This window comes from Lycium ferocissimum, chromosome 9 (assembly GCF_029784015.1).
Source record: "Lycium ferocissimum isolate CSIRO_LF1 chromosome 9, AGI_CSIRO_Lferr_CH_V1, whole genome shotgun sequence".
In the NCBI taxonomy this organism is placed as follows: Eukaryota; Viridiplantae; Streptophyta; class Magnoliopsida; order Solanales; family Solanaceae; genus Lycium; species Lycium ferocissimum.
This window is the reverse complement of record NC_081350.1, coordinates 1515346-1530031: the sequence shown is the minus strand read 5'-3', so window position 1 is coordinate 1530031 and position 14686 is coordinate 1515346. Positions and strand designations below refer to the sequence as shown.

Sequence of the window (14686 nt, the reverse complement as noted above, 5' to 3'; positions counted from 1 at the left end):
CTCTTGAGCTCATCACTGATCCGAGCTCGAGTCTCGGCTTTCTCCTCTGCCACCCTCAGTTTCTCCTTGTCATTGGCACTCTCGGATTCAAGCTGGTGATGTCTTTCTGCCATCTTTATGGCATCAGCCTTGACCGAGTCAAGTTCGCTCCGAAGTTGGAAAATAGTGACCTCGAGTTCACCAAGCCTCGTAGCAAAATTGGCATTGTGTCGGCCAAGACCGGCGTTATCCGCCTCAAGAAGCCGGTTCTTTTCATCATATCGGCCAACTTGGCCTTTAAGCGAAGGTTTTCGGCCTTTGCCGCTTCGAGCTCGGATTGAAGGTTGGGAAGAACAACGGCCCGACTCAGCTGATCTTCTTTCTCCTGCAGGAGGAGTTGGAACTTCTCCGTTTCTCGGCCCTGGGCATCCAGCTGGGCCTTTAAGTCATCAACCTCATGTTAGGCCCGGATAAAGCCCTCATTAACGAGCACAACACTCTGCAAAAAAATAAGCAAATCAAGTTAAGAAATTAATTAAACAAGTAGAAAATCACACATCAATATTATGGAAAAGCGAGCATAAGGCTTACCCGGTTGCCTGCATGCATGCCCTCGTTTATAAGGCACTGCCAAGGAACCCCGGCCATTTTTTCCTTGTCCGAATCTGAAATAAGAGGCCTTAGATAACTTGCAACCCCCACAGGGCGGGATAAAAAACTACAATCCTCGGGGACGGTGACCACGGCCGACCTCGTCCTTCTCGGTTCTACACTGGGGGCTGGGAAAATACCTACAAGGTTGTTCCTCGCACCCGTTTCAGTGGACCGGCTAGCCGCCCTCGTGGCCCGAGGAATGGGAAGATGGCCAAACCCGACAGCTTCCCCGGTTGCAGGAGGGATATCCGAGAACATGTCATCCAGGTTATCGGACCTCGATGCAGGAGCAGGAGAGACCGGAACGGCTCCAGCAGCCCCGGTAGATGCGGGTGCCTCGGATGTGGTAGCTTGGTCGCTGCCGGGCAATGGGCTGGTAACCATTATAGCCTCGTTGTCCAGGGCTGATTCAGCCCTTTGATCAGCCTCGGTGTCCGAGGACAGGCCAGATCTTCTAGGCCTCTTCACCAAGGGTGCCGCTTCAGGCGAGGCATCCCCTGAAATGTCGATAAATTCAATGGACCTTAGAGGAATCGAAAAAAGAACATCGTCTTCCCCACCTGTGTTCGGGGTCGGAATGGCAGTTCCTTCCTCAGTTGTAGACGAGGGCGGAATGGTGGTTTCTTCCTCCAAAAAAGAGGCGACGAAGGGGCCCGCACCAACCCTTCGAAGAATAATATCGGGCTCGACCATCCCCGTGTTCGAACATCGCTCCTCGACCTCTTTATTTTTATTCTTCCCTTTGGCCGAGGGTTTTCCTTTCTTTTTTTCTGGATGCAACAATGAGCCGTGATGATCCCCGTCGCATCAAATTCGAGTGGTGCGAGCGGTGCCCTGGCCGCCCCGGCACCGGGCTCAACCGTTGGTACCGGATTGTGAAAGACTCGCAGCCCTTGGGTAAGTCGAATATCAAAAGAGTTATAGAAAGACAAGGCAAAACGGGAGGGAGCGATAAGTGCGAAGATACCGAACCCACTGAAAGTATGAGGAAAGATATCGAGAAACTTACATATATGTATATCCACGGAGGAAAGATTCTCGAGAAACTTACATCTAATATCAGCCGGAATGATGTCTGTGGTCCTTACCCTGACATAATGTTCCAACCATCCTCGGTCTCTATCCTCATCGAGCTTGGAAAGAATCGGGTTCCGACCTCGTTTGGCGACCTTTATCACGCCTCCTCAAAAGATCCTTGGGCTATACAATCGGATGAAGTGTGCCAACGTGAATTCCTTGTTGGCATTATTAGACAATAGACGTAGGTAGGCCACGAACCTCCAGATAATCGGCCCGATTTGGGCTAAGCATACATTGTATGTCCGGCATATCTCGAGAATACGACCGGATGACCGGGGGATCGAGTTTGAGCATGAACGGGTACGTATAAACGTACAGAACCCTTCTTTGTAGTTGGTGGACTCATCGGGTCGGGGGCGAACACCTCTACCGGATGCTTATCCCATCCGCATTCGGCCCCGACTCCGAGGGAGAGATCCTCAGACCGACGAAGGGCGATTTGTACCGGTTTCTCAACGACAAACTCATTATTATAATTGGGTTTGGACGGTATTATGTCTAGGGCCATTGGTTCCACAAAGGTTTTGCCTTTGGGTTTAGAAACAGGCTTGGTGCCCGGGGAAGAAATCGAGGGTATCTCCCGAAGCGGGAATCGTGTGTTGGTCGGCATTTTAGTAAAGATGATGAAAATTATGAAGTTTTGAGGGTTTGGTTTGAAGATATGACGCTTTGAAAAAGACTTGAAGTTTCAGATGAAGATTTGAAGGTAGAGATGAAGGAATAAGTATAAAGATTTGAAGATTTGAAGGCTCGGCACAAAAAGTTTTTGAAGATTCAAGCAAAGATTGAAAGATAACCAAGGAAGTGAAAAATGAAAGGTGAAAAGTGCCACTGTAACTCCCTTTTATAGGCGATTCACCACGACTACAAAGGTCGGCCAATCAAGAGACGACACGTGTCCAACAATTAATGGGAAGTGACTTGAAGCGACGTGGGTTAAGGCGGTTTCCGAGGTTGGCCATTCGAGAAGTGACACGTGGATGAAGCTCGAAGGACGTGACATAACAGTTCCCGCCTAATTTGAAGATAAGAATGAGCTTGTGGAACCACCGATTTTCGGACTTATCCACTTCCCGTCACTCCAAAAAAGCTACGATCCGGAAAGTGTGGGGACTATCTGTATACGGTAAAAACTGGGTCAATGTGTTGTAGATGAGATCGGAACCGAGGATAAGGCCAAATGAGCATGAGCGTGTTTGATCCTTTCTTCACACTGGGGGGTCGTACTGGATGTAATTGACCCGAGACAAGAAAGCGTGTCCGTTGGTCCGGATACACCGAGCCAAAAGCAACATGTCCGTTGGTCCGGATATGCCAAGCTAAAAGCAACGTGTCTATTGGTCCGGTTAATCGGTTGCGAGGTTGCCACGCATCAGGAAACCATTTTGCCATTTGCACTCACGATCGTACGGGTGTCAGACCGTACGGTCGTATCTCTTATCGGGGTTTCTTTATTAAAGGCTTTTTTATTGTATTGATGGCCCATAAGGCATAAAATGCATAAATAGAGGACATTCCTCCCTTTTTTGGGGTTAGCTTTAACGACATCTCAACGTTTGTAATAGTAAAATATATATACTTCAAGATATTGGTCCGAATATCGTAGTGTTCTTCATTAGTTTGCTTATCCCTCCAATATTACTTAATATATTTGGCATTAATCAATCACCATTATACGTATATATATACATTGCAAGCACCTATTCATATAAGTATAGCTATAAACAAATCCATTGGCATTTCACACTAACCTAATAGATTAAAGTCATCCACATATCCTATACCTTACATACAAATTTAATTGTTACCGAAATTCGGGGTAAACAATGTTAAGCTAAACATATTTGCCAGAGCAGCTTTTCAAGATAGCAAACAGAAAGCCACCAACATTTATGAACAAGCCGTCAATAGACAAAAGCCTACCAACAGATGAATGAACATTTGAGCTTAATTGGTTCAAAATTCTGTATTCTTTTAAAAATATTAAATACTTTATCAATACTCCCTCCATCCCATATTACTTGTCCACTTTTCTTTTTTAAAAGTCAAGCTATATAAACTTTGACCAACTCTTGAAGATATATATCATTTAAAACTTGAATATTTTTTTTTTGGTAACCAACTGTAAACTTTTATTACCACAGACAGAACAACAAATCCAGTAATTACAAACTAAAGAGCACCTCTCCCTTGTCCACCCCACATGAAAGGTGCATGGGCAGAAGCCTCAGATACTCCCTAAGTATATAAATCCTCAAGAAAACCTCTACATTTCCTAGCTTATTTTGACCCTATAAACATTCCTATCCTTTCCTTGACTATAAATTTTATCTGCTGTACTGTAACACTTGGGCTCTCATTACGTTTCCTGAAAATTCTTCCATTTCTGGCTTGCCAGGTGAAGTAGATCACTGCTCCATGCACAGCAACCAAGACTTCCTTCATCATTCTGCACCATTTCTTCTTCTTGACCCACCTCAATGGTCTTTTTAAATCTTGTTGTGGTACTGCTAGTCCCAGCCATTGCATAAGTTCATTCCATACTGCTTGTGACCATACACATTCAACAAATAAGTGTTGTGGATTCTCCAATTCTTCTTTATCACATAATACACAGTCTGCAATCTCACATTCTATTCCCATGCCAAGCATCCTGTCTTTTGTCAAGAGCCTATTTTGAGCTGCTAGCCATAGAATAAATCTATGCTTAGGCGATAACATTTTGCTCCAGATAAGCTCATGACAGTCCTTTATTTCTCGATGTTCAATCAGTGATAGATAACTTTGTGAGACAGAGTAAACTCCACTAGTAGTAAGGACATATCTATCTGTGCTGTACCATTGCTGCATTCCTAGTTTTACTTTGTGAATATTCCTCCAGTACCAGCTACAGTTACCAGATGGAACATGGCTCCAAAACTCCTCATCAGGTTTCATATATATCCCATGCACCCACCTGACCCACAGGACTTCCTTGTTAGTTATCAGCATCCAAATTAATTTACCCACCAAGGCCAAATTCCATTTCCTGCAGCTTCTGATGTTTAATCCACCTTCCTTCTTTGGTTTGCACAGTTTTTCCCAAGCAACCAAGGACACCTTCTTTGTTTCCTCATTGCTACCCCGTAGGAATTCTCTACATTTTTTATCCACGTCCTTCAATATACTCTCAGGTAAAATGAACATAGCACCCCAGAAATTGTGTAATGAAAACAAGATGGCATTTATAACCTGCAACTTACCAACATATGATAGATGCCTAGATGATACAGCTCTGATTTTCTCAGTGACCTTCACACGTAACTGGTGGCAATCCAATTTACTCCACTTCTTTGGTGATAGAGGTAACCCTAGGTACTTCATAGGGAATCTCCCCTCACTGAACCCAGTTTTACTCAATAGGTTAGCCTTGGCATCATCATCCATAACAGCCATGTACAAACTTGATTTTTCAGAGTTTGCACTCAGCCCAGTCACATAAGAGAAATGGTTTAAGGCTTCCATTACTCTATTTATAGAAGTTTTATGACCTTTACAAAAGATCATAAGATCATCTGCAAAGGCCAATGGGTAAGTTCCAACTCTTTACACATAGGGTGATATCTGAAGTCTGGTAAATGACTCATTTGTTTAAGTACCCTTCTCAAGTACTCCATTACTTGGCCAAACTTGAATATTTACTAGACTATATAAACTATACAAACTTTGACTAACTATATACCAACTCCTGAATATCTTCTCATCATGTAGTTATATATCTATTTAGCCCCCCTATATTATTGGTATCAGAGCTAAATGATTTTTGGACCATATTTACTAGACCTTTTTTCTATGAGACAACATATATATATATATATATATATATATATATATATATATATATATATATATATATATATGTGTGTGTGTGTGTGTGTGTGTGTGTGTGTGTGTGTTACACACCATATTAATACGAGAAGAACTGCAAAGTTGTAGTACTTTTCTTGTAGTTTTTAAGTATCTAAATTAAGATTTCAAAACATTCAATTGATCTAATCTAATTTAGCTCAAATTTAGTCAACTTAACTCTTGAAAAGCAAAAGAACAAGACTAATATGGGACAGAGGGAGTATGATTCAACAAAGGTAAAGGAGCAAACTTTAGCTAGTCAAAAGGATATTTTCATCATTTGGGAACCGTAGACATTATCACTTGTGTTGACATAAAGAAGCTACACTAGCTCATGTGGCACATGATCAGGTTTCTTTATTACTATTATAATCATTGCCTTGTAATTTATTTTTCCTCCCTCAGCTTGCACATGGTAGACAAATTTAGACCATGAATATGGACTATTTCCAAAGGGTCAAAAAAAAAGAAAAAGAAGAGAGTTTGAATGAGGTTGAATACGATAGGTTACGGTTAGGCACTAGTTGTAAATATGTACGGTTGTACCGACAAGGACAAATGAGAAGAGGGCCCTAGTATGTGTTGGAATGAAATTTCCAGCTACTGCTGCTTATATAAGCGTGAAGTTGACTTATCAACTATTCATGCCCCACTGTGATTTAGTGATTGAAGTCTTGGATTATTGTAGGGTAATATACTTCGTTTTATAACTAAGCTTTTAAGTTTAAGCTGTTTCAAATTGTGCATCCTATGCATTTTGTCCAATTCAATCAAAAAATAATGCCACATAGCTAATAGCCTGTTTACTAAAAGTTTTTGGGAAGAAAAAAATAAGTTTTATTTCTATAAAAAAATGTTTTTTAGATTTAGGTGTTTTATTAAACTTTAGAAAAAAAAAAGGCTCTTAGTGATAGAAGTCTTGGAAGATTATTGTAGGAGGGTAATATACTTCGTTTTATAACTAAGCTTTTAAGTCTTAAGCTCTTTCAAATTGTGCATCCTATGCATTTTGTCCAATTCAATCAAATTAATGCCACATAAGCTAATAGCCTGTTTACCAAGTTTTTGGGAAGAAAAAAGGGTGTATTTATTTCTATAAAAAAATGTTTATATTAGAGATTTAGGTGTTTATTAAACTTTCAGGAAAAAAAAAAGTTTTTGAGCGGTAGGAAAATTCTTTATTCAGAAATTGAAAGGATAGTCTTTACCCCAAAGCACAAATTTTTTACTTTAATATTGTTAAAAGTATTTTCAACTTGATTAGCAGTTTAAATCACTACTCTCCAAAAATATCTTTTTGGACATTTTTTTTTTTTAAAGAAGCAATTTTCGAGGTCAAACTGTTAAATGCGAGAAACATTTAAAACATACTCTTTTTTCCCAATTTATATGACATAGTTCGGATTTTAAGATTCAAACAAGAAAAATTTCGACCGCGATTTATTTGTATGTTCAAAATATTTTAAATTGTTAATTTTTGTGACATATAATACTTTTCATGTATTTTCTAAATATGTAAATTATTTTTCAAAAACTTTAAAGATTGTAGGTTCGAATACACTGTCAAAATTAAGAAGATTGACTCTTGAAATACAAACTATTTCCTATAAATTGGGACAGAGAAGTATCTTTTTTCACAAGCTGTGTCCAGTTAAGAACCCGTAAAGCTAGGAAGTCAGCATTACAAAATACTGCAAGTGCAGATGTCGACATTACGCCTAAATAAAATTATATGTTGTGACAGACCATTACTGCAATGCTTGCACTGCTCACTCCATGAAGGTAATTCAATCTCATATCAATAAGTTATTTTCTATAACTACTCAACCATATTGTTCTAGCTATCTAAAGATCAATTAATAATTATGACAAATTAAGTAGAGCATGATATATTTAATTCCATATACACAACTACCAACTTAAGATTGGGTATATTTAATTCCATACTAATGCACAACAACCACATCAAATTTAGTTGAGTTTGTTTCCTAGTTTGTGGAAGGGTCTTAAGTGCCGTGAAAAATGAACTAATGGAAAGAATAAATGCGTAAACAAATGATGTCAAAGACAATCAATGGGAGTGAACTTGTGCAATGACATTATCACTCAACGACCATGACTTAAATTCAACAAATGATATGAATAAAAATATCTTTCTCATAAGGAAAATATTAGAAGTATGAATTCTCTAAACGGTCAAACAAATACGTTGAGAAAGAATTAATTATTTGCCGTTCCATCAAAGAGCTAGATGGTGCAGTTGATCACTCGTAATGTCTCATATTATCTTTATGGCCTTGAGAAGATTGAAATGGTATATTCTTGAAATTCGGTAATGAATAAAATATGGTAGGTAATAGGTTGACTAATATATTTAAGAGAAGCTATTGTTTGATACCCAATGAAATGACATAAATTTTGTTTGAAGAAATAAAAGAGGTATGATACCGTTGAAGCATAGGGATATCCAAACATAAGTACATTGTGTATGTCAAGTTGGAATTATTTTCTGTTTAAGTTAATACTACGTTAGTTTGCTTAGTTGCTGTTGAAAGGTGAAGAAATTTTGCTTAGTGTTAAAAACGAAAAAAGTCATGCTGAACAACTGCAACACCCTTGTTGTAACGGCACGAAATCTCTACATGTTTTTTTTTTTTAATTTTTTTTTTTAATTTTTACTAAAATTAATTCTATAGATGTACTAGACCAATTAATAAGAAAACACCATTACCGTGAACCAGATTTGGTCTTCACTTAAAAGTCAGATGAATTTGGATCCACACTCTAATGAAAGAAAGAAATTAAGCATAATGTCCCTAACTCTAGTGTGCAAATGAAACTAAGTACCAGTTATTGCAACTTCCTAAAGTGTATAGATTCAGTCACCTAAATTTCATCAAACTCCTCCAATCATACACGATGTCGTGATCATTTATAACAATTTTCAAAATACATATAATGACTCAATTCATTTTCGATTGTTGATTTTATAATAAGGAGAGTTTACTGTCCAATTCAAAAGGTGAAGAGGATATTGTTTCTTGAACCCACGAAATTTAGGGCACTAAAGTCAAATTTATTCTGCAAATTTTCCAATGACCATTAATTTAGATCTGAAGATGACAGACTACGATAAATTATGAACTCAATTATCTCCTAGTTTTGTGTGTCTTTTTCGGCGATCTCGATTTATTTCAGATTCTGCTTTCATATGAAGATGACATATTATGATAACTCATGAACTTATACATAGATAAATTAACAGTCTAAGGAATGCATGTAACATTCTAGCAAAGAAAAAAGAATCTTCCAATTGACTTTTTAACCAGAAGAAATCAGAACAAAAAAGGGCTCTAAAATTGACTGGGAAGCTCACTAATTGAGTGTTTACTCAGTCGCCATGATGTATGAAAATTCAATTCAATCATTAGAGAGAAGCGAAAACAAATTGAAATAGACATTGGAATGAACTGTGGAAACAAAATAAGACAATCCTTTCATTAATTGCATGGAAAAATCTGTATATGTATATCAATGTGTGTATAGGATGCTTCATCACCTGTGACTACACAAAAAGTAAAAAACTAGATGATGATTTCGTCTTCCTTCTTTATTTTTCGAACTTTCGTCAATAACTTCAAGTGAACATGGGTGGAAGTTTAGCCATAGCTGTCTCTCTACCCTTAATCAAGCGCTTCCAATATTTCAACTGACAAATTAATTGCTTGTAATAAACAACATGACCTTTAGTAGCTGAAAATTTTAACAACATGCTCTTCCTTATCCTTTTTAGTCTCCTTCCAATCTTGATCTTCAACTTACACACTTTCACTTTCAACCATATTGGTTGCCTTCTCTGAGATCCAATGGAATCTGATTTCTGTAGAGACTTGTGAATCAAGAACTGTGCTCTTCTATGTTGCACCTCTTCAGGGTCTTCTATCTCCATCTTTGAGTATGCATAATATGGTCTACTCATAAGAGTATTCATTTTTTTTCTCTTTAGGAAAGAAAGTTATCTAGTGGAAAAAGAAAAGAATGAGAGAAAATGAAAGAAACAGAGTTGCTTGTTGAGAGTTAAAGTGAGGCTGCATTATAGAAATATTTATATAGTGGATTGAAGGGTATCGTTGGGTCAGGAGAGAAGTAGTGTTTGTGATGAAACAGCATGTGCCATAAATTTCGTTGGGTTTTTTTGTTTTGAATATAATATGGTATTAGAAACAGGTACCTAGCTGACTTGGAAATTGCATCATGGAGGTGCAGAAGAAATGCCTATTTTGTCAACCGACTTGGCCCCGAAGTTATGACTAAAATAAGTACTCCATCGATTTCAATATATATGAGGTTTAAGAAAAACGGAAGAACTTTTCAAATTTGTAGTAATATTTAAAATATATATTATAATATTTGTGTGATTATTAAGCTCTTGAAACTTATCGTATTAAACAAACCCATATATGAAAGAAAAAAAATTATAGTACTAGCAGAGACGATGTCACGCCTCAAATTTGGCACTTCGGCCATGATCGGTACCCGACGAGTTTCTATTTTCACGCCAGGCAAATTAGCTTAGCTAAATATCAACCAACATGAGAAGATTTGGCAAGAGGGCCATTTCAAGTCTTGAATTTAGTGGAAGGCCAATAAATTTCTTTTTCATTTATTTTTCGAGATTAGGGTTTAGAAAAAGGAGCATGGGGTGCATTTCATAATTTTAAAAAGTTTGGAGCTTTTAACTTATACACTTCAGTCCCTTTGACTTGTATTAAAATATACAAAGCCCCTTTTTTTCTATTTTTTTTATTTTTTTAACCCCTCCCCCTAGGAGCTCCATCTTTGCTCCCTTGATGACTCGAACTCGCAACATTCGGGTTGAAAGTGGAGGACGCTTACCATCTGAGCAACCCCCTCTTGTCAAATATACAAAGCCCCTCTCTCTCTCTCTCTCTCTCTTCAGTCCCTTTCACTTTCCCAAATTTGAACTCTCTCAAGCTTCCAACCTACTCTTCCTCTCCACAAGCTTCGATATTGTTCAATCGTAGTTCCCAAGTATTTTCTTTAATTTGGCAACTCTGTTGGAGCATTTTGAGCTCCATATTGCCCGGAAGTTGTTAACTGTTTCCGGTTCATGATGTTCATAAAGTACCGATTTTTATTCAAAATTTTGGAAGTTTAGCTGTTTGTTTCGATCATTCTTTTTCCGTTTTTGCTGATGTGTTATTTATACTTATTTTTCTTGTTTTGATCGTCCTTCTTTTGTTTTTGATTTTTGCAAATGCATTATGGTCTATTACTAGACTTTTGATCAATTATTCTTGTTTTTATTTCGTGATTGATCAATGTCACTGTATTGTTTGTATATAGATCAAGAAGAATGCCTAGAAGTAGAGGAAGAGGAGGAAAAATACTCCCCCGTTTTGCTGATATAGTTCAAACACGTTCTAAAGATTAAAAAAAGAAGAGGTGAAGAAGTTATACGAGATGGAAAAAGAAAAAGAAGTGGAGAAACTGATAGTGAGGCCTACTCATACCCCATGGATTGGATGAGCATAGTGTGGATGGTGATCAAGGTGATAGTTATGTTTCGAAGGATGGTTCAAAGCAGTCTCGTCTGATGATGATATTGATCCCTTGTCCTTGCCATACTGTGAAAAGGCAATTAAGATGGACAAGTATGAATTGGTTACTTGGCTAGATGATTATGCTTCTTTCCCAGCAAAAGTTTCTATTAGGAGTAGGCTTACGTTATTAGCAAAATTTAGACAATTGTTGGCAGATCAAATGTCACGACCCAATTTCACTAAGTCGTGCGGGCATCTACTTTTCCCACCTCGGTAGGCGAACCCTTAACCCAACATTCACAAAAGATAGAAAATCGCAGATAAAGTAAAATAACGTAAGTCTCACAAACAACAACAATAACAACAACAACAACATACCTAGTGAATCCCACAACGTGGGGTCTGGGGAGGGTAGAGTGTACGCAGACCTTACCCCTACCTTAAGTAGGGAGGCTGTTTCCGGAAGACCCTCGGCTCAAGAAAAGGTATATGAAAGGTCAGATACGGGCAAACAAATCAAAGCAATTATGAAAATGAAAAAAATGAGAGTAAATAAGCCATTACAAACCAGCAGATACTGGCAGAAGTCTCACAAACATAATATAAATAAGTGCGGAAGTGAATGAAATCCACCCCGGTATCTGGTCTGGTCATACAAGAGCATCTACACCGAATACAACAAGTCTGAAAATAATACATAAGTAGTCCTAAAATCATGTCTCAGAATGGAAAGCAAGACATAAGTAATAGGAAGAGTCTTCGGGTAGCGAACGTCCTCATGCTCACCCTGAAGAGACTCGAATCAACAATCCTCAAATATCAGCCACGAGGGGTACAAGAAGATCCAACCTAGTAGTCTGCATTCATAAAAGAATGCAGCAAGTGCAGGTCAGTACACACAACAAGTACTTGTAGGTATCATAGGCCATCTAAGACTAGCTAACGTATATAAAGACAACAAGCAAGATAAACACGTAAAACAACAAGGTACAAGTCAACACGAATCCATATCCATAGTACAAGTCATCACCTATGTTCTAGCATCTAAACCCAACTGTGCCAAGTATCAGTTTAACCATTCCGAACCAGTATATCCCAATCATATCACAACAAGTCATCACCTATGTTATAGCAGCTAAACCCAACTGTGCCAAGTCTCAGTATAACCAGTATACTTATTACAATCATATCACAGAAAACCAAGAGGTACAATGCAATGCAATGAAGTATGTAATGTGGATGCAATGCCAATGCAGTCTTTGTACAACATGTCCCGGACGGAATACCTTCACGTCTAGGCGATCATGACCTATGGGGGACCCGCGAAGTCCATGTACCACTCGTCCTGGCAATAACCTCGGCGACGAGTACTCTCTCGATCCCAGCAAGAGACCTCGGGCATCGAACACTCATTCGTTCCCGGCAAGAGACCTAGGGCAACGTACACTCATTTCGCTCCGATAAATGACCTTAAATCACAGACTTTCATCTCTCTTTTATGCTCTCCGGTGAAGACCTCGGAGGCTATACTCTCTCACTTATCATCATCAGTACCATAACCATGCATTATCAATGCATCATGAAAATGAGTATGAATACGATGCAATGTAATATCAACAACCAATTCAATTCCAAACAGTACCACACATGGCACACAAGTAATATCAATAATAAGGCTACATAATAAGCCACAATGGAATCACAATTTTCATCTCAATATCAATCATGTAAAGTACCTCAATATCATAGCCATGATATATCACTAATCACCAATATCCGATGTCTCAACGTGGCAACGAGCCAATAAGTAAATAGAACAAGATAAGTCAACAACGCAACGGGGTGGCTAGCCCCCAAATCACACAACAAGGCCCAACCTAAGACAATATCCAATCCAACTCCATACCCGAAGGTTTACATGCATTCTCCGACAATATCATCTAAACATACGCTCGCTAATTGAAGTCTCACTATAAGGTAAACCGTAATCTACCTGGAAGGCCGAACACCAAACTCGAAGTGTCAATCATACGCCTTGCCCTTTCATTGTGCCTCAAAGTAATGAAAGTCTATCCATATCCGAATATGGAATTAGAATCAAGAAAAAGGCACCCAAATAACCAAACTCCTATTTAACCCCCCAAATCTTAACCCAAGGAATGGGATTTATGAACTAACAAGATGAAATTAGGAATTTATAAGTCTCAACATGAAATTAGCATTCTAGGTGATCAATTCCCATCAACAATTAACTAATTTAACTCATAGATTAGAGAAATTCGGATTCTAGAATAAACCCCCAAATTTGGGTATAAATCCTAACCTTAAATCCACAAATTTATCACTTACAATAGAAGATATAAGCTTATCAACAATGATTTCATCCAATCCTATGGTTACATTAGCCAACTTCATCATCAATTTGTACTTAGGAATTCTAGAACCCATTTTAAGAAATCATCATAAAACTCATCTTCACTTTTTAATTCATCAACAAGTAATGGGTGATTCAAGTCTATTAATCATTATCTCAATAACTTTCATGCTTAAGGAAGCTAAACCCACAATGATTCTCACTTTGGAAGACTAAAACTCATTTAGAGTAGAAACCATAAAAGCCCTATTTTATCCTTCAAGTTCTAAAGATTTCCTACCATGGATTCTTACTTAGGGAAGGTAAATGAAAGAGATTGAGATTAGGGAACCCACCCTCATGAGAAATCTGACCAAATCCCCCTCAAATTGCCTCCAAGATGCTAAGAAAATGTAATTTAGGAATGGAAGGAAGAAGGATTTTCATAAGGCATTTAAATAAAAATCTGGTCCATCGTACGCGCTTCCATTGTCGTGCCATCGCTTCCGCGGGGTGCCACCGTTACCGTTTTCGTGCACCGCTTCCGCGCCAAAGCGTTCACCAGAGACCAGAAATTTCTGGTGTCTTCCAAACTTGGAATCGATACCCGGAACCATCCCGGAACCTCCCCGACACAAACCAACTATGTAGATATACATAAAAACGCGCTACGAATGCACTCATGGCCTCGGAATTCACATCGGAGATCTCGTTGACTGAGTCAAACCCCGATACCTCAAAACTAAATTTCCAACCCAAGTCCCAAAATGCACCCGAGAGCATTGGGAACCGAACCGAATATACACACAAGTTCTAAATGACCATCCGGACCTCTCGAAATCGACGAATTTTCGATAAAGGTCCGTTTACCCAAAAGTCAATTTTAAGTCAACCCTTTTTCGCTTTAATCCTAAATTTTTGCAAAATCGCTCAAATCATATCCAAAGACCTCGGGAAGTATGTCAACGGTCCTCTCGGGTCAAATGTGAGCTAACAAAGATCGAGAAAAGGTCAAAAGCATCAAAAAAATAATAACGACCAAACAGATCGTTACATAAAAACTCAGGAAAATGTTCAAGCGTTCATGTTTTGGTTAGTTTAGAAAACTGTCACAACACTTCATCAATTTTAATGTACGGATGATCCACTATCTGCTTCTTTGTCATGT

The 14686-nt window shown here is 38.4% G+C and overlaps 2 protein-coding genes across 2 annotated transcripts; both read right to left on the bottom strand.

Moving 5' to 3' along the window:
• Nucleotides 1-3993: 3993 nt before the first annotated feature.
• LOC132029486 (uncharacterized) lies at nucleotides 3994-5217 on the bottom strand. Its single transcript, XM_059418732.1, has one exon. It carries the CDS (start codon nucleotides 5215-5217, stop codon nucleotides 3994-3996), a length of 1224 nt encoding a protein of 407 aa, XP_059274715.1.
• A 3811-nt stretch (nucleotides 5218-9028) lies between these two features.
• Nucleotides 9029-9703, bottom strand: LOC132069188 (uncharacterized). Its single transcript, XM_059462621.1, has one exon. The coding sequence runs from the start codon at nucleotides 9590-9592 to the stop codon at nucleotides 9239-9241; it is 354 nt and encodes a 117-aa protein (XP_059318604.1). The 5' UTR covers nucleotides 9593-9703; the 3' UTR covers nucleotides 9029-9238.
• Between the last annotated feature and the right edge of the window lie 4983 nt (nucleotides 9704-14686).